This window comes from Ammospiza nelsoni, chromosome 5, assembly GCF_027579445.1.
Source record: "Ammospiza nelsoni isolate bAmmNel1 chromosome 5, bAmmNel1.pri, whole genome shotgun sequence".
Taxonomy (NCBI): domain Eukaryota; kingdom Metazoa; phylum Chordata; class Aves; order Passeriformes; family Passerellidae; genus Ammospiza; species Ammospiza nelsoni.
Window position 1 is genome coordinate 2,901,535 of NC_080637.1, and position 19,052 is coordinate 2,920,586.

The 19,052-nt window shown below is 46.4% G+C and overlaps 1 protein-coding gene across 1 annotated transcript in view; it reads left to right on the plus strand.

The window, feature by feature from the left end:
- The window catches only part of PLXNA4 (plexin A4), a 502,236-nt gene that overhangs the window by 465,356 nt on the left and 17,828 nt on the right, over positions 1–19,052 (plus strand). The window contains exons 25-28 of the mRNA XM_059471897.1: positions 3,592–3,751; positions 12,175–12,278; positions 14,643–14,742; positions 17,733–17,923. Coding sequence (XP_059327880.1) covers positions 3,592–3,751; positions 12,175–12,278; positions 14,643–14,742; positions 17,733–17,923 — 555 coding nt within the window. The remainder of the gene's footprint in view (positions 1–3,591; positions 3,752–12,174; positions 12,279–14,642; positions 14,743–17,732; positions 17,924–19,052) is intronic.

Below are 19,052 nucleotides of genomic sequence, written 5' to 3' on the forward strand. Positions count from 1 at the left end.
ACAGGCACTCAGAGACAGATCATGGCTGGAAGAGCTGACAGATTAAAAAAAAAAAAGACTGCCCAAGGATGGAGTTAAAGGTCAATAAACAGAAATCCAGAGAAATGAGATGTCCCAAGGCCACACAGAGTCAGTGGGAGAGCAGGGCTCAGAGATAACTTCTCCATGTGCTCCCACTCCCATTCCCATCCATGCTGACCCCACATCCTGAAAGGACACAGACTTCTTAATGACAGAACAGTGCTGGTGTCTTCTCAGCGCCCAAACAGTCCCATCCTTGAGTGACCCTGAAGCCCAAATGAAGCTGGTGGGTGATGGAGCAGCAGCACTGCATTTGGGAGACCCACAAACCACAAAACTTCCCTCAGAGTGACCAGTCCTGAAAGAACAAAACCCATCATGGGTTTTGTTCTTTCAGGACCCACCAGCTGATATCAGAGATTGTGTTGAAGGCTCTGAGCAGCACTGCTGGAGCCCTGAGATTTGTTTCTGGCTTGGTTTGTATGGGTATGGAGAAAAGTGTCATACTCCACTCGAGAACAGCTGGAAAACTCCACTGGGAAGATGATGTAAAACCTGGGGAATATATGCCAAAGCCACTGTGCTCTGGAAGTGGAGTTGGCTTCCATAACTGGGGTTAGAATTCCCTAAAATGTTGGAGGGACAGCCTTGACAGTCATTGTAATGAACACAGAGGTGTTCTGGGGTTTTCAAGGGTCACCAACCGCCCCATCTGTGCCTGGAGCACAAGAACAGCCCTTGGAAGAATTGCCTGCCCTGCTCCTTCTTCCAGCTGAGCTGGAAAAGAGGCAAGCAAGGATTTCTGCAGGCAGGGTGGGATTGAGTGTGGTTCACTCAGACACAGTTTTTCCTGGCACCTTCTAAAGGTGATTAATCCCTGTGAAACTCCAGGATAACCCAGATCAAGTAACCACTGTCATCTTCCAGCTGGGTGCTGGTGTGGGGACACTGGTCAGCACCTTCAGGAGATTTTGGGGTATTCTGCCCCATCTGCTGGCCTGGCATCATCAGCTCAGATCATTTTAAAGATCACCAAGTGCCTTCTGTGGGAAACTGACCCAAAATCCAGCTGTTTGTATCAGAGATTTATCACACCACAGAGCTTGCCTTGACTGGCACCAGCTCATTTTAGCTGAGCTCAGACCACTGAGAGAGAAACCTGGAGAGTAACTTGGTCCCCATAGCCAGGTGTGACCCCAAAGAGCTGTCCCAGGCTGCCCTCACTGCTCCATTTCCCTGTGATAGAATAATTTAGGCTGGAAAACACCTTTAAGATCATTAAGATCATAAACTAAACACCAGTGCAAGTTTATGCAGCTTGTGGTGGGATTTTGTGCAGCAATCAGGTGGGATTTTCTGGATGCACCCAAGAAGTTTGCAGAGGAAGAGGTTCCTGTGGGCTGGGAATGGGCATAACCCAGGAGAGCTGCAGACCAACTAATGGCGTTCAACACTGGACTCATTTCAACAGTTTTGTGTACAATTCTGTGATCCTTTGAGATGAAAGGTGCCCCAGAACTGTAAATCTGTGCTGTTATTATGATGTGAATTGATGCTTTTTCAATACTTCTGGAAGTGACATACAAATAATAACATTATGATCTAATCAATATCTCCTATTTACATCTCCCCTTTCATCCAGCAAGATCACAGAGCTCTTTGTAAGCAGTATCTTCACAAGTCCCTCTTGGCTGAGCACATCACCACCAAAGGGAGCCTGGTGAGGCAGTGTGTAATTAGGCTGATGGGATTTCACCCCATTTTTGAGTTCCCACTGCATTTTAGGAGGTGAAGATGGAAAGTGATGCACAGTCCAGCACCTCTTGCATGCTACAGGAGGGAATTTAGGTCAAGTTAAAATTTGTCTGAGGCACCAAAACCAACATCTCTATGCTTGTAAAAGTGCCACAGGAACATTTTGATGACCATGTACAGCCTGGAGCATCACTGAACACTCCTTTCAAGTGCAAAGGTGTGCTAAGTTTATAAAACTTTATAGACTTCACACTTGTGCCACCAGAAATGAGCAGAATGATCAACAGAGACACAGGCAAGGCTTAGCAGGGAGATTGCTGTTAAATGCTCTGTGTTTAAGGTATCCCCCCTCACCACATGCTTTGCATTTACTCTTGGACAGAGCGGAGAAAATTAAATTTTCCTTCTGAGAAAAGAGAGGCCTCTCCAGTTAGGTTGATTTTCTTATTCTGTATGTGAAAGCAAAGGCTGCTGATGTTGCTTTGTGTTTCATTTCTTAAGGCGCCCTGCATTTCAGATGAATAACATTCTTCTGAGGAGGGTCTGCTCAGCTCCATGGCTGTGCTGATGGACAAACATAAAGCTTTTCACTGGGATTATCAAAACCAGGTGACAATGCAAGGAGGCCACTCCTGAATTAGGTCACCTTGACATCTCAATGAACATTTTTTACTGAAAGCACTCAGCTGGTGTTCATGGGTTTTCTGCTGTTAAGAAAGAAATTCTCCCCTGTGAGGGTGGTGAGGGTTAGGGTTAGAGGTGCCCAGAGCAGCTGTGGCTGCCCCTGGATCCCTGGAAATGTCCAAGGCCATGCTGGATGGGGCTTGGAGCAACCTGGGATAGTGGAAAGTGTTCCTGCCCATGGCAGGGGGTGGAATGAGGTGATCATTGAGAGCCCTCCAACCCAAACCCTTTTGTGACTCCATGATTAAATACAATGAAGATACCCCCAGGTGAAACCACATCTCTGTGCCCATGTGAGGGAGGGAATACCCTTGGTACCCATTTTTTGTGGCAGTCACATTTTCTGGAAAAATCCCTTTGCCCAGGATCTTTCTCCTGAGAAGCCTCAGAGAAAAAGGAAAACAATAATTATCTGATTTGCTTCTCCTGTGTTTTGCTGCTTTTGAATGTGGTTGGAGATTGTTTATCCAACAGGTGATTGTTTCATTGGTTTCATGTGAATTGTTTTTACTCTTTGGCCAATCAGGGCCAAGCTGTATCGAGGTTCTGCAAAGAGTCATGAGTTTTTCTTTAATATATTTTTAGCCTTTTGTCTGTATCCTTTCAGTATTCTTTAGTATAGTTTAGTATTCTTTAATATATTCTAGTATCATGTCGCTATAGGACACGAAAGAACACCAGCGCACACCGCTGTTCTCAAGGTGAAGGAAAAAGGGAAGTTTATTTTCTGACTGTAACATTTATAGCTTTTCAAGAGTGACAGTGGATTGAAGCGTGACAGTGCCACCTCTCCAATGACACAATGAAAGTCCATCAACTTTCTCCTCTTCCACAGAGGAATGCAAAACAATGAGTTATTTACAGAAAGTGTATGAGAAAGTTCACTACAAGAATGTCAACATTGGACGGCTTAGAAAATCTAAAAAAAACCAGGGTGATAGTATCATAAAACAATAAGTTAGCCTTCTAAGAACATGGAGTCAGATTCATAATTTCCTTCCTGCCATGGGGTACCCCATAAATACAACAATTTTCTGCACCCTAGACCCCTCTTGTAGGATGCAGACACCTCAAGGGGGGTGCAGGCAGAGGGTTTGAGTGCCCTGTGCAAGGTGTGGTGCCTCTCCTCAGGTGCTGAGCTGCGTGAACCCCGACAACGTGAACAGCCCCGAGATCCCGGTGAAGATCCTCAACTGCGACACCATCACCCAGGTCAAGGAGAAGATCCTGGATGCCATCTTCAAGAACGTGCCCTGCTCCCACAGGCCCAAAGCTGCTGACATGGACCTGGGTAGGAGATTGCTGCTGGCCGGAGGGGGATAGGGGTGCTGGGAGATGGACAAACTCCATGCAGAGACTTTCCTCTAGACAAAGAGCAAAGAGGTGTTTTGGGGTTTTCAGGGGTCTCCAACTGCCCCATCTGTGCTTGGAGCACAAGAACAGCCCGTGGAAGAATTGCCTGCCCTGCTCCTTCTTCCAGCTGAGCTGGAAAAGAAGGAAGCAAGGATTACTGCAGTTAAGGTGGTGTTGTCTTATATATCAAGAGTTCTATTATCATTATAGAGTAAGGATTCCATACTGCCAGAGTTTTGTGCCTCCTCAATGTTTCTTGCAGGCATCTCCTCTAGGCACTGACTGTTCCTGGTCCTTGCAGCAGCCAATCACTCCAGTTTCTACCAATCTACTCTTTTATAACACTCTTCTTATTGGCTACAAGTATGGCCTGTTAACATCAGGCCTGCTCCTGATCTTTAGTAATTGGTCCAGCTGCAACTCTTTAGGGGATAAGATTTACATTCTATGCCACCTTCATTTACCCACACTGTATTCCCATACAGGGTGGGATTGAGTGTGGTTCACCCAGGCAGAGTTTTCCTGGCACCTTCTAAAGCTGATGTATCCCTGTGCAATTCCAGGATATCCCAGATCAAGTAACCACTGTCACCTTCCAGCTGGGTGCTGGTGTGGGGACACTGGTCAGCACCTTCAGGAGATTTCTGCACCAGCTGCTGGCCTGGCAGGGCAGCTCAGATAATTTTAAAGAACACCAAGTGCCCCTCTCCACACTCCCTGCAAGGCAGAGAAACCACAGTGGGGCAGAGGGGACATTTTGGTGATGTTTATGCTCCTGGCTTAGGAAATGTTTGGCCATAAAAAGACAGTGCCATGCATTTCTGCCCATAGAATTCATCTTGGACAAGGGTTTTGAAAAAGCATGAGTGGGGCTGTTCTTGTTCTCTTGCCAAAGACCCCTGGAAAAAAGAAACCTGGAGAGAGAATGCTGTTTGTAGTCTGAATTTGGGGTCCACAGACAGGTGTGGTACCACACCTGGAGAATATGAAAAAAATGCAGAAAAATCTGGAGGAAATGAAAAATCGTAGAAAAATCTGCTCAGGCCATTGCTGAGATGTCTGGTGGGGAGCTGGGGACTCCATTGTGGCTGAATCTGCCAGAATTTGCTCTCAGTGACCTTCAGTGAAAGAGACTGGGCTGGAAAATGATGGAGTCTATAAAACCAGCTGAGCTGTAGAGGAACCAAAAGGAGAAGGAATGGACCGAGGCCAAGAAACTATTCACAGCAATAATGAAGGCAGCAATGAGAGGTCAGGGATTGAAGTTAAGTGTCTGAGTGTGTGTATGTGTAGGGGAGGGAGGAGTTCCTGACAGAAATTGCCCATCAAAGGCAGTTAGAATAACGGAAGGAGCTGCCAAAACCAGCAGCAGTAAAGAGCAGATCACGTACATCATCCAGAAGAGGACCCACGATGGCTCTGGAGTGCTGAGAGGTGGGGAGAGCCTGGGGGAAGGCAGGGCAGGGTGCCAGGGCACAGCACAGCACAGCAATGGGGTTCACAGCCACATCTCCTGGCCCATCTGGTGGCCACAGAGAGCAATTCCTGCAGATCTCAGGCTGGATGTGGCTGGGGATTGTTTGTTCTGCTGTGAGGATGAGGGATGTGTCCATAATGAGATGCAGGAATTTTACCTGCAGATTGTAAATACAGGGATTAACTGGATTCCATTGTGGTTCTGGGAACCAGAAGTGTGTGTGTGCGTGCAGGGTTTCAGCTGGGGCTGACAATTCTGCATCCAGAATTGCTGCTGGTTTAGGAAATATTGACCTCTTCAAGACCAGACTGGACAGGGCTTGAAGCAACCTGGTCTGGCGGAAGCTAGAAAGGGGATGGAGATTTCAGATCTCTTCCCACCCAGCCCAGACTGTGATTCTCTATCCCACCCAACACACTCTGTGATTCTGTCACCTCCTGAATGGTGCTGAGGAGCAGAAAGTTCCAGAAAGTTGGCATGAGCATGTGCACCCCCTCAGAGAACAGGCTTGCTCACAGTGATGACAGACTGGCTAATGGGCAGCTCTGGGAGCATTGATGAGGCAGCTGGGGTGGGAAAAACAATTAAAATATAAATAAAAAGCCCTTATCCAGTAGAAGATAGCAGCAATGCAGACAACAAGGTGAGAGGAGCATGGGTGAAACAGGAACAAGAGTGTAGCATTCACTTCTCTGAAAGAAATCCCTTTACCCAGGATTTTCTCCTGGGAAGCTGAGAAGCCTCAGAGAAAAAGGAAAATAATTCTTATCTCATTTGCTTCTCCTGTGTTTTGCTCATGTGGAATGCATTTGGAGATTGGTTATCACAGGTGACTGTTTCATTGGATTCTGCTGTGAGTTGTTTTCACTCTTTGGCCAATCAGTGCCAAGCTGTGTTGGGACTCTGGAAAGAGTCCTGAGTTTTCATTGTTATCTTTTTAGCATTCAGTAAGTGTCCTTTCTGTATTCTTTAGTATAATTTAGTATAGCATTGCATAATATATCATATCATATCATATCATATCACCTTCTGAGAACATGGAGTCAGATTCATCATTCCTCCCTTCATCTGGGGGGAACACAAATACAAGAGGGTCCACACACCCAGCCACAGCTCCATCCCAGCTTTTCCTCAAAGAAATGATGCTCCTTGGCACCTGGCATCCTTCAGAGATGCTGCAGGCAGCAAGGGGAGTGCAGAAAGCCCTGCTGGCCCTCGGGAACCATCCCAGAGCTCTCAGGATCAGCCTGCCCTGAGCTCAGGGGCTGGAGCGGAGCAGAGCAGAGCAGATGGCTGCAATCTGGCCTTGGAACCCGTGGCTTTCAAACAGCAGCATCATTTCCTGCTCCCATCACCATTTTCTGGGCTTTCTGTCCACGCTCAGGCCAGATTGCTCGCAAGGCAGAAAGCAAACAAGCTAATGAGTTGTTTTGAGCTGTTAAATGCAGGGTAGCTGCAGGCAGAGGGACTTGTGTGTGTGGCAAATGTCACAACGTTTGGCAGTTGCCCAGGCAACTCCTGGAGGGGGTTGTCAGCTGAAAGCCTTGATTTTGGACACCCTGAGGTTAGGTTTTAGTGCAAACCCCCAAATTGCAGCCCTCTGAGTAATGACTTCTTTCCATGGTGGTGATTTTTGTTATTATCATTTTTTAAAAGATCTCTCCCGCACATGAAACACCCCATCTCTGGGAAAGCAGTAAGGTGTGAGGGTCACAAAACAGGAATGTGGCTTCATGCCAAGGTGTTTGCTCTTCCCTGGGGTCTGGATGCTGTTTGGAAGGTGGTGCTGAGGTCAGAGGTGCTGGGAGGGAGCTGCTGGCTTGGCTTGCCCTCAGTGATGCTGTCCCAGGCTCATTGTGGACCATGCCAGGTGAGATTTCACTGCCTCACCAGCCCTGCAGGGCTGGGATGTGGGTTCATTTAAGCTGGAAACATTTAAACTGGGTCTAATTTAGCATGCATGGAGTAAGACAGAGAGTTTGCATTCACCTCTCCTGAAGACAGGTTGGGAGAGCTGGAGGAGACCCCAGAGAGACTTCAGAGCAACTTCCAGGGCCTAAAGGGGCTCCAAGAGAGCTGGAGAGGGACTTTGGGCAAGGGCCTGGAGTGACAGGACATGGGAAAATGGTTTAATACTAAAAGAAGGGGAGTTTCAGATTAGATTTTAAGAAAGAAATTCTTTACTCTGCGGATGATGAAGCCCTGGCACAAGGTGCTCAGAGAAGCTGTGGCTGCCCCTGGATCCCTGGAATGTCCAAGGCCAGGCTGGACAGGTTCTGGAGCACCCTGGGATAGTGAAAGGTTTCCTGCCATGGCAGGGGTGGCACTGGATGGGCTTTGAGGTCCCTCCCAACCCAAACCAATCTGTGATTCTATATTCACTCCATACAGGATGAAATATTTCTCTGTCGTTTCCCAGCTCCGTGTTCTGAGATAAACTTTTGTTCCCATCCCTTTCTCCACCCCAGAAACAGAGCTGAGTTTCTCCTCTCTTCCTAGGCCTGGATCAGAGGGAGATGTAACATTTTCTGTAGGATTTGAGGTGCAGGGTGACATCTCCCCATCTTCTCTCTCCTCACAGAGTCACCCCCTAGCCAGGCATTGCTGCCTTCACCTCATTGCCAAAGGGCCCCTGGAATTTCCTTTTTCCCAGTCAAGTTGAACAGAAAGGTTGTTCCTTAAAAAAAAAAAAAAAAAAAAAAAAAGAGAGAAAGAAAAAAAGAGGCAAAGAAGTAATTCCTGCGTGCAATAAAAAGATACACTATCTGCTGAATGAAATATAAAGGCTTCACAGCAGCTGTCTCCTGAGTTTGCATTTACCACTGCTCCTGATTGGAAGGCTTGATAAAGTTAATGGGATTTTTACCTCCCTCCCCCTCTCCTCCCTCTCTCTGGAAGGTGGGAGTGTAACAAATTGGATTGGAGTGTGTCTGTCCTTTGTGCTGGATCCCAGCAGAGAGGGGACAGGGTGCTGCCAGCAGGACAGAGCTGACACTGAATGCTGTGAGGATGGATGGCAGGGTCACCTTCTCCCTCCCCATTCCCTTGCAGGTCTGTTTGGGACCCCCTGAGCTCGTGGAGAAGGGGAGCAGTGAGGCCAGGAAGAGCTGGGGACAACTGGGGCTCCTTTCCCCATCATTTCCCTGTCATTGCTCAGGGGCTCAGTGAACTATCAGAGGTGGAGTGATTTGTGTTAGGGCAGGGAAATCAGGCTGCAAAACTGAGACTGGAGACTCCAAGCCTGCCCTGAAGGTTTTCCTCCTTGTTTTGTGCAGCCAGGCTGGCCCTGAGTCTTCCTCACAGGACCCTTCCCTGCAGGGAGGCCAAGGAAAGGCCTCAGGGATGCCCTGAGTCTCTGCACAAAAGACTTGATGAAACATCTCAGGATGTCCCTGGAGCAGGGGGAAATCTGCTCTGAGCGCCTTGTCCAGCCCTGGGATACAAATAAAGCCCAGGAACTATCAGAGGTGAAGTGATTTGTGTTTGGGCGGGGAAATCAGGCTGCAAAACTGAAACTGGAGACTCTAAGCCTGCCCTGGAGGTTTTCCTCCTTGTTTTGTGCAGCCAGGCTGGCCCTGAGTCTTCCTCACACGACCCTTCCCTGCAGGAAGGCCAAGGAAAGGCCTCAGGGATCCCCAGAGCCTGCACAAAAGACTTGATGAAACATCTCAGAGTGTCCCTGGAGCAGGGGGAAACCTGCTCTGAGCACCTTGCCCAGCCCTGAGATACAAATAAAGCCCAGAATGAGGAAATCTGTGCTCAAAAACCTGTGCATCCCTCCCAAAACATGAGTGTGTGTCTCTCCAAAGGTGAGCCAGGGCAGAAAACATGCAGAAAACAGGAATATGCAGAGCCATGAAGGAGGGAGGTCAATGTGACACTGTCCCCATGACCCCATGAGGAAAGCACACAAGAAACACTCCGTGACAGCAGAATTGGCTTTGGCCTTGAGTGGGGCACTTCCTAAGAGCACCATTTCCCATCCCAGCCCAAACTTCAGCATTTTTTTTGCTTTTCTAAGCAGTGTCTGGGAGCAATTGGATGGCAGGGATCTGGCCGAGGTGGGAATGAGCAGAGAGCATCATCCTCAGACTCCACAGGGATGATGTAGATATAGTGGTTTTTAATAGTTTATTGCATTTCTTTGTATTTGGTGTATGGTAGGGGATATGGTACACCCAATGTCATGTTCTTTAGTTTGGGTGCTAATAAGGTTGGTTTTGAAATTAGTTTTGTTGTTTGATTCAATTTTTTTAGGGGTATTATGTTTTTAAAGGACTTGTTTTTTAAGACCTAAGATGGTGTTACAGGCTATAGCATGAGGTGTAGGGTAAGTCTCTAATTATTTTGTGGTGGTTTTTATTATTGTGAGTACAATAAACATTGTGAGTCCCCAGTGTTTACTTTGGTGTGTTTGGGGTAGTGTGATATAGTTAATTTATTAGGCTTTTCTATACTTATATTTGGAATATTGTCCGCTATTCTGTATGGCTTTTATTTGTTTGGTTTGTTTGATGGTAGTCTCACAGTTTTTGATAATCTGAAAAAAATTGTTTATGGTTAGGTTTATTTTTTAGTCTTGTGCTACTTATAGGTGGTGTCTGTACCTCCTGAAAGTTCCTGAGCTTCTTTCACCTTTAACATTTGTTTTTCACAAGAGTGTGTACAATTTCCTGGTAGCTAGAAGCTTTCCATCCCTTCCATAAATGCCTCCCATGCAAAGCCACCCAGCAGGTGAGGATGTGAGGGGCTGCAGTGGCTGAAGGGCAGTTCAGGATCAGTGCTCAGCCAACACAACCCCTGCTCACCCTCAGTGTCTCCAGCCAAAGTAACACCCAGCAATAAGCACAGTTGCTGACCTCTCCCTGCTAATTTCAATGAATAATAAAGGCAAGTGCAGCTTTCCCATTGCATTTTAATTATGTGATAAGAAAAGTGCTGAAACCAAAAGAAATTTGCAGCGGTCCTTGCATTTTTATATTGGGAAAAACAAACAAGGGTGGCAGGTGATGTCTCCATATCCAAGAGTTCATTTTAATTAACTCCTGCTAATGAATGGACTTTTAGATGTGTCTCTGGCTAAGCTGTATTTGGCTGGGTCGGTGTGACTGAAATGTGACAACCAAGAATGGTCCAGCTTGAAAGCACAGGATGTTTTCCTTGCTTTAGACAAGTCCATGAGTCCTATGTGGGGAAAGCTGTAGCAATCCTCCCCAAGGCTCCAATATCTCAGAAGTCTTTTCTAACCTTAATGATTCTGTGAATTTATGGAAAGTTCTTCAAGATTTGAGCAAAAAATGGCACGCAGGGAGGTGAGGGGCTGCTCCAGTACTGCAGGATTCATCATTCCAGGGCAGAGCCTGGAGAAGTGGCAGAAGCAGGAGCCCTTCTGCCCACAAGCAGGTGCTGAAGATTTGTAAAATTTACATCCTCCATGGAGCAGAAGTTGGATCTGTCCCTGGCTTTTCCGCCCAGTTGTGCCCCTCCTATTTTTGCCTAATATCAAAAGAGAAAAACTTTTGCAATGGTGTTAAAATGGTAAAATAAAAAGCAGACCTTTATCTGGAAGCTTCCAGGTGTCCCAGTGGTCATGGGTATACCCAGTATTGCCTTTCTACAAGTTTTATAGGTTTAACAGATTATCATATCTAACAAACATTGGCCAATTGGAAGAGCAGTTGATTAGGTAATTTTCCCCCTGGATTCAGAATTCAGGCAATTTTACCCCTGGATTCTGCTCCATTGGATTTGATCCAGGGCTTCTTTGCGCCCCATTTCTTATTGTGTCTTCTCAGATTCTGACTGGAAAACAAAATGTTCTTCTTGTAGGTCCTCTCCCTGAAAATAAGACTAAACAGTATTTCAGGAATGTGTTAGAAGATTAGCTTATTATTTTAAAATCTAAGAGGAAGGGCAGGAAAAAATCCTAGGAGCTAGGTAGCTATGGAATAGCAGTCTACAGAGTGATGAGTGATGTGCCCACATAGGTGTGTCCACGTGGATTCTGGGCACAGGGAGTGCCAAAGTTCTGTCCCTGGGATGCCATTTGGTTTTTCCTTTTTTTTCCTACGTTCCCTGTATTATTCACTCATCACTCTCTGCAGCTCCTGAAAGGTGCCTGTGCCCAGCTGCCCCTGGGCTCTGTCTGCAGCAGCACTGGCACACCCAGGGCACACAGCCTGAGCTGGGCCGAGGGAAATCCAGCTTGGAGAGCAGCAAAAAGCTTTTCCAGCAAGGGGGAGAAAGTTCTGCAATGGCTGCCCGGGGAGGGGGTGCAGTCACCATCCCTGGGTGTGTTTAACCAGCCTGGAGGTGGCACTGGGTGCCAGGGGCTGGGCAGGGCTCCAGGGCCTTGGAGGGCTCTCCCAACCTGGTCATTGTGGGAATTCTGTGAATTCACACATATACTGGTAGCTCTGTAGCCTATTGTATTTATGGCTAGTTTTCCCAGTAATTTTCCATGTCCTTTCCCCAGGCAGAAAGACAACACAAATCCCAGAGCCCCAAGCCCCAGGAGGTACAGGGTCCCAGTGCTACCTTGGCTCTTCTTTGAGTTGCATTCTCATGGACAAAGCACAGCCAGTGCCAAGGGGAGCTCCAGAGAAGGGACTTGACCTGGTGGGGAATTGCATCACCACTTGTCCTCCTAACTGGTGCTTTTTACCTAAAACCTATAAAATCATACTCGTTGGACTTTTTTGGACATCTTTCCACAACTGCCCCTGAAGACCTTCAAATAAAGATCAGCTCTTATATTACTAAATGTTGCTAAAATTGCCTCGAGTTTCATTTCCAGGTGGGCAAAAAGGCAACACCTGTCTCGTTTATTTATTTATTTATTTATTTATTTGGTTGTTTATTTGTTTGTTTGTTTCTCCTTGCAGAGTGGCGGCAGGCAAGCGGGGCGAGGATGATCCTTCAGGATGAGGACATCACCACCAAGATAGAGAACGACTGGAAGAGACTCAACACGCTGGCACACTACCAGGTATCTGTGGGAGAGGGTGGGCAGGAGTTGGGTCTTCTTTCTGCCAAAGCAGAAAGCAAAATATTATTGTTTTGCCCACAGAAGTGGTGGAATCAGCACTCCTGGAAACGTTCAAAAACTTGTGGATGTGGCACTTGGGGACGTGGGTTGGTGGAGGCTTTGGCAGTGCTGGGTGAACAGTTGAGCTCGATGATCTTAAAGGTCTTTTCCAAACTTAATAATTCTGTGGTTTTTATTGTGCTAAGATGCAGAGGTAAAGAGAGGTTGAGTGGGCAGTAACTGGGCAGAACCCCCGTGTTGAGCACATCCCTCCTGCCCTTGTCCCAATTATCCTGAACAGCTCTAGAGAGGAACACAAGGGAAGAAAAAAATATCTTTTTTCCCTCTCAAAGGACGCCCCTGGTGAGTGGAGGGGGTGAAGAGGAGATGAGGACAACATGAGCTAACATTTCTCATGCAGACAAACAAATCCACGGCCTCTCTTGCCCCTTTTCCCAATGTATCCATGGCCTTTTAATGCAGGCAGAGTTCAGAAGGATGGAAAAAGGAAAAATGGAAAGAGAGAGGCTTGGTGACTGGAAAAGGGAGGTGGAAAACAGCGTGGCTGCAGAGCATGGAGCAGTGGAGTTGTTATTACAAGGAACTTTTTGATCTTTAACCTGGTCCAGGTGACCTGCTCTGCTTCCCTTCCTCCCTACATGACCTGAAATTCATAATAGAGGGTTAGAGATGTCTGAAAATGTCTTACACAAGTGGTAGATTTAATGAAAAAAAGTGAAGTTTTGGTGAAAGTCTTCTCCCTTGCAAAAAAAAAAACACCTACAAAAAAGACCTCATTAAATTTAATCCGATGCTGACAATTTTGTCATTTCCTCCATCACACCTCAGCAACCTCTGTTTCATAACAAGATTATTTTCTCTTGTCACTTAAGAGCTGAGCTGAGGAGGCAGCAAGCAATAATTTGAAAAGGAAACAAAACTTTTACTTCAGATTGATTGAAGCATTGCTGGCTGATTTTGATTTTATTTTTTTTCCCCCAGACAGAGCAAGGATGTTTCCTGCTTTATTTCATCAACAAACCAGGCATAATTTTCTTCCCTCTCTGTGCTTTTTCCATGTTTTCTTTGCCTCAGGCAATGAGCTCCCAGCTGTATGATGAGCTGGGCCAGGTCCTCAGGAAACATCATTTTCCTGGCTGTCCTGGAGGCTGACACAGATCATGCTGGGAGAGACACTGAGATTGCCTTTGCCTCAGTTTCCCCATCTATGGTGTGGGGCTAAAACTACAAAGAGCCAATAATTGCCTTCCCTGATAGCTGAGGGGCTATTTAATTAGCCTCTGCAGTGCTTTGAAGATGAAAAACTCCATGCAAGTGCTAATTATTATTATTATTATTACACAGACAAGAGTTAGATGTCGTTAGAAGGGATTATTTCACCCATCTCCTCTTTATGATGTCTTATTTATCACAGATGTTCCTGATACGGCTCTTTTGAGCCACGGGCTTGTTAACATTTCTGACATGGGACCCACATGATTTGCCTTGTTGTAGAAACAGAAAGCCTGGCTCCTTTAAAAGAGTCCTGTGGTCCCTCAAAACATTGTCCCACGACATGCTGGACATCAGCCACTCCAAACCTGCTGCTTTTCCACCCTCTGACACCACAAAGAGAGAGAAGTTGTGCCTGTCCCTTCAGTCCAGCAGTGCCTTTGTCACAGGGAAAGGTGACAGGATCACAGTGGAAAATTGTAGACGGGAATTTTTGAACCAGGCACCCAGATGTCACCTGCAATCCAGGAGGAAGGAATGGAACATTTCACATCAGTTTTATCATCCTAATGGAACAGCCAGGCCTGTTTGAAGTAGCTCAGATGATTTTATTATTCTCATGCTCCTTCTCTGCCTAAGAGCTTCCCTGGGATGAACCTATTGTCAGATTTACTGGGGTTAATGCAAAAACCACCCCTGGAAGTGTTTAAAAGGCCTCTGGATGTGGCCCTTGGGGACATGGCTTAGTGGTGAACACAGTGGGGCTGAGTTAATGGTTGAACTCCATGATCTTAAAGGCCTTTTCCAACCTAAATGACTCAGTGACTCACACTGTCGTCAGTGGGCTTTGAATCAGGGCCTGGATGGAGCAGAATCTGTTTGTCACCACTTGTCCCTTTGTCCAAGTGCAGATTCTGCAGCAGCTTTTGTCCCTTTTTATTACTAGACCAACTCAACAAAGCAAGAAATCGAAGCTTTGAGCGTAAAATGTGCCCTGGCTACGGAGACACTGATTTGCAGCTCATGCTGCCCTGGGCATGGTCCTCAGCCACTTTTCAGAAGTTTATTGACCCAGTCATTTTTGTAATGCAGGTCCCAGATGGATCTGTGGTGGCTTTGGTCTCCAAGCAAGTCACTGCCTACAACGCAGTCAACAACTCCACGGTGTCCCGGACGTCAGCCAGCAAGTATGGTAAGGGTGTGTATGTCTTGGGTTTCTGTGGCTGAAATGACCCCCAAGGTGTTAGAAACTCTTTTTTCCCAGCTCCACAACCAAAGAAGAAGTCAGGATTCCTCAGTTCTGCTTTTCAAGGTCGTTTATTTTCTCTTATCTATTCCATTCTTTCTCTGACCTGCTGAGATCTGTCCAGCAGGTTGGGTTGTGGCACAGTCCCTGCCCTTGGGGTGGTGTTGGCTTTTTATACCAAGAACTACCTGTACTTTATTCACAATAATTTTCCAATACCTATCACCTATGTTAGACAGTCTGTCTCTACTCTAAACCAATCCAGAACTGCCACCATCACAGCAGAAGATGGAGGACAAGGAGAAGGACAGGACACACCCAGATTCCTCCATCTTGCCTCTTGAACCCCCATTCTAAACCCCAAAATTCTACTTTTTCACCCAGTGATAAATTAACCATCATTCTACTCAAACCCTTGTGGCTTGTAACTCCTCACACAAAGTTGGGAATTGTTTCCATGGGCTAAAATCAAAGGCACAGGTGTTTGTGACTCTGTGCCAGGGTCTCTGAGCACTGGGAAGAGATCCCAAATGTCACAGTGGTCACCAGACTCTAAGCACCATCAGGACAATGATGGGCAGATGATTATTTGGTGAAATTAGGCAGGAGGGGAGGATTTAGCCATCTAAAACTCTGGCAGCTCATTCAAAGTGTTGGTCCAAGTGGTTGGGCTGCTCTTGGGAGGTTCTCCTCCCTCATTAATGAAAGGAGGAGTCTGTATAATTAACTGCCTCCCTCTTAGATCACCAAATGTCACTCTTTAGAGTCTGAGGTCTTTATCAGCAGATCTCAAGGCAGTGGACTGTTGTTCCCACTGTCCCCATGAGACAGCAGAGTGACACAGTTGTGGAAGGGACACCAGGTGGGAACTCCTCTGCAGGGCCGAACAGGGACCTCCTGAGTTTCACCGACCCCCTCCACACCTTCCTCCCTGCACTAGAATTGCAACCATCTCCTGTCTCACTAAGGTGATGCTGGACAGCAAAGCAAAACATCCCTGATGCACAACCAGGGTGCTGCAGACCCCCCTCCAGCCTGAATGCTGCTGTCATATACTTTATTCATATTTTTAATTTATGGAAGCATCTCCAATCCTCCTTACTCCCTTTATCTTAAAGGAAAGAGCAGTTACTCAATGTCCAGAGGTGCCCCCTTCCACTTTCTCCAAGGACATAAATGATCCATGAGGCCTTATTAATATTCATCCTCTTTGCCATGTTGTTGCAATTACTGAAAGACACAGTGACCTTTGGAAAGGAAGATTTGAGGGGGGTTAATTTCTGTTGGATTTCTTTAATTCTTTTGCCATTTGATTTTTTCAGGAGGAGGGAATAGGGAAGGAGGCAGGGGGAGGAGAAGATGTGGTGGGTCAAAAAGTGATTGTTAATTGCAATTAAGAAAACAGCATCCAGAGAGAAAAAGGATATTCCATCTGATAATTAATATGTAGAGATTGGTAATGCATTAATGAGGCTGATTCAGATCTTGCTACAGAAAGGTGCAACACTTCTGATAATTATGGTTGGAAAAGGCAACATTGCTAGAAGGTCAGGGAGAGGGGAATGCCTTGTGCCATCACACAGAGGCAAAGAGAGGTAAAATTTGGAGCCTAAAAGTATTCTTGGAAAGGAAATTTGTGGATATCCACCTGGGGTTCTGGCTGATTTCTGCCAAAACAAGATTTTGGAGCAGGGAGTAAGGAGGATGGCTGGGCAGGAATTGTTTGCTTTGATACCAAGGGAGGGAGGGGAGGCAGCTCCTTCTAAATCTGGGGATAAGGAGCTAAATAGGAGATCACATTAGAGACACCATTATTTTTATGTTAAGCAGCATGGCATGGCATGGCATGGATAAAATATGGGAAAACCAGTCACGTAATGAACTGGTTACCAAAAGGAACTGGTGCTATACCCTGAACTGAACCGAAATGTCTGACAGGGACAGTGACACTTGCCAGGGAGCATGATAAGAGGTAAAGATTATAGAGAGCTGGAAATCAGTGTTTGAACCTCACTTAATTTAGTAGTGTAGACATTGACATTGCACCTGGCTCTGTGACATCACACCTGGCTCGTGGTTGTTGAGCCAACCGCACGGGCAATGCTTTGAAAAACGCACTTGGTGGCACGTCACAAACAGAATTCCTGAAAACCCCAATATCAATGTTATGAATATGAACAAGGCCAAACTTTCTCTGGAGAAAGAGGTTCTAGTTTATTAAAATAGCTTCAAGGAATGGAGTACCCAGGATAAGCCCAGGCACCCACACAGCAAGCCAAAAACAGAACAGTGCACTAACCCCAAGTGCACTGGGTTCTCCCCACAAAACAAGTTTCCAAAAATAAGAACTTTGACCCAACTGAACTTCTGCCATTTATAGCCCCCTTTGAGTCCAGGATTGGTCCATTTTGGATCCGCATGGTGATTTGTCCATTTCCAGGCTTCTCATTGGTCTTTAACGCCGTTTATTCTGGGCCAATCATTTCTGCAGGGCTTCGAATCATGGTCAGATCTTCCATCCAATCCGTCTTCAACCTCGTCTTGTCCCGCCAGACTACTGTTCCACCAAACCCTGGACCCTTCTCCTAGAACACTCTAATCAGCCTCCCCCCACTCTTAACATAATACAATTAATATAACATCATTAATACAATATAATGAACTATACCCCAATTTAACATAACTTAACTTTTACTTATAACACCAAGAACTGCTGAGACATGTGGGGGACCCCTGTTTTTTTGTGTGTCTCTGCAGAAAACATGATCCGCTACACGGGCAGCCCCGACAGCCTCTTAACATAATACAATTAATATAACATCATTAATACAATATAATGAACTATACCCCAATTTAACATAACTAAACTTTTACTTATAACACCAAGAACTGCTGAGACATGTGGGAGACCCCTGTTTTTGTGTGTGTCTCTGCAGAAAACATGATCCGCTACACGGGCAGCCCCGACAGCCTCCGCTCGCGCACGCCCATGATCACCCCCGACCTGGAGAGCGGCGTCAAGATGTGGCACCTGGTCAAGAACCACGAGCATGGAGACCAAAAAGAGGGTGACCGAGGCAGCAAGATGGTTTCTGAGATCTACCTGACCAGGTTACTGGCCACCAAGGTATGTGGTGAGGGCAGGGGACAGGGCGGGTTTGAAAGCGAGGTGGAATTTCTTGTCGGAAAGAAGTGAGAGGCTGCTCAAAGGATGCCAAAGTTGGGTAAAAAGGGAGGAACAGAAGGGAAAAAGAGCAAGGGGAGAGTTCTGAGCATGTGGAGAAGGAGCTTGAGCTTTGAAAGCAGAGTCCAAAAAGAGACACTGAAAAAGCAAGGAGTAGTAACAATCCAGGGCCATGAGATTGGTGGGGAAAGCACAGCAGGACGTGCTGGAGTTGTCAATTATACTGGTTTGTAATTTGTACCAAAATTGAGCAAGCGAAGAGCCAGGGCAGGTGCTCAGAGCAAGCTCCAAAGATGTGTTGGGCCTCACAGTCTGAAATGGTTCCTATACCACAAAATCCTGAGTTTTGTGGTAAAAATCCTCCTCCACATTTTCCCTGGGCCAATAAAGACTCTTGTGCTGATGACTTGGAGAGGGTTACATTGACATTACAGTGAGACATGAAAACTCAGCATGCACAGAGAGAAAATACAGATGAAATCAAGCGGGGGCAGAGCAGGGACATCCTGACCTGAGTCTCCAAACGCATCCGTAACTTTTTCATTTTCTGTCAGGTATTAATAGGCACAAACACAATTCCCACATTTCCATCACTAGTTTAAGTCCTACTTTCCAGATTTACCTGCTCATTTATTCCTCAGCTCATTTTGCCTCTGATGTCTGGCTGTCCCTGCAGCCTCACTCAGGCTGGCTGAGCTGCAGAGGGATTTGGAGGAAAGGCAGCTTTGTCTTTAGCCCCTGGTCCATGCCCCATTCCCTGGCATCAGGAGGCTTTTATGAATCACACAGCACGTGAAAAATGTCGAAAAAGGAAAGTGTTGCTCCCCAGGGCTCAGGGCCCAGCTGGTGTAGACCAGCAAGCATTGGACTGGTGCTGATTTATGTTGTCTGGGGATGCAGCCCCTACCCCACCACTGAACTGCTTTTGCTTTGTGTTCTGAGTCACAAACTCAACACTTGGGTTGGATTTTTTGTTATGTGTTTTTTTATTGTTTTTGCTTTTTTTGTTTGGTTTGATTTTTGGGTTTTGGGGTCTTTTTTTGTTTGTTTGGTTGGGTTTTTTTGTGGAGAT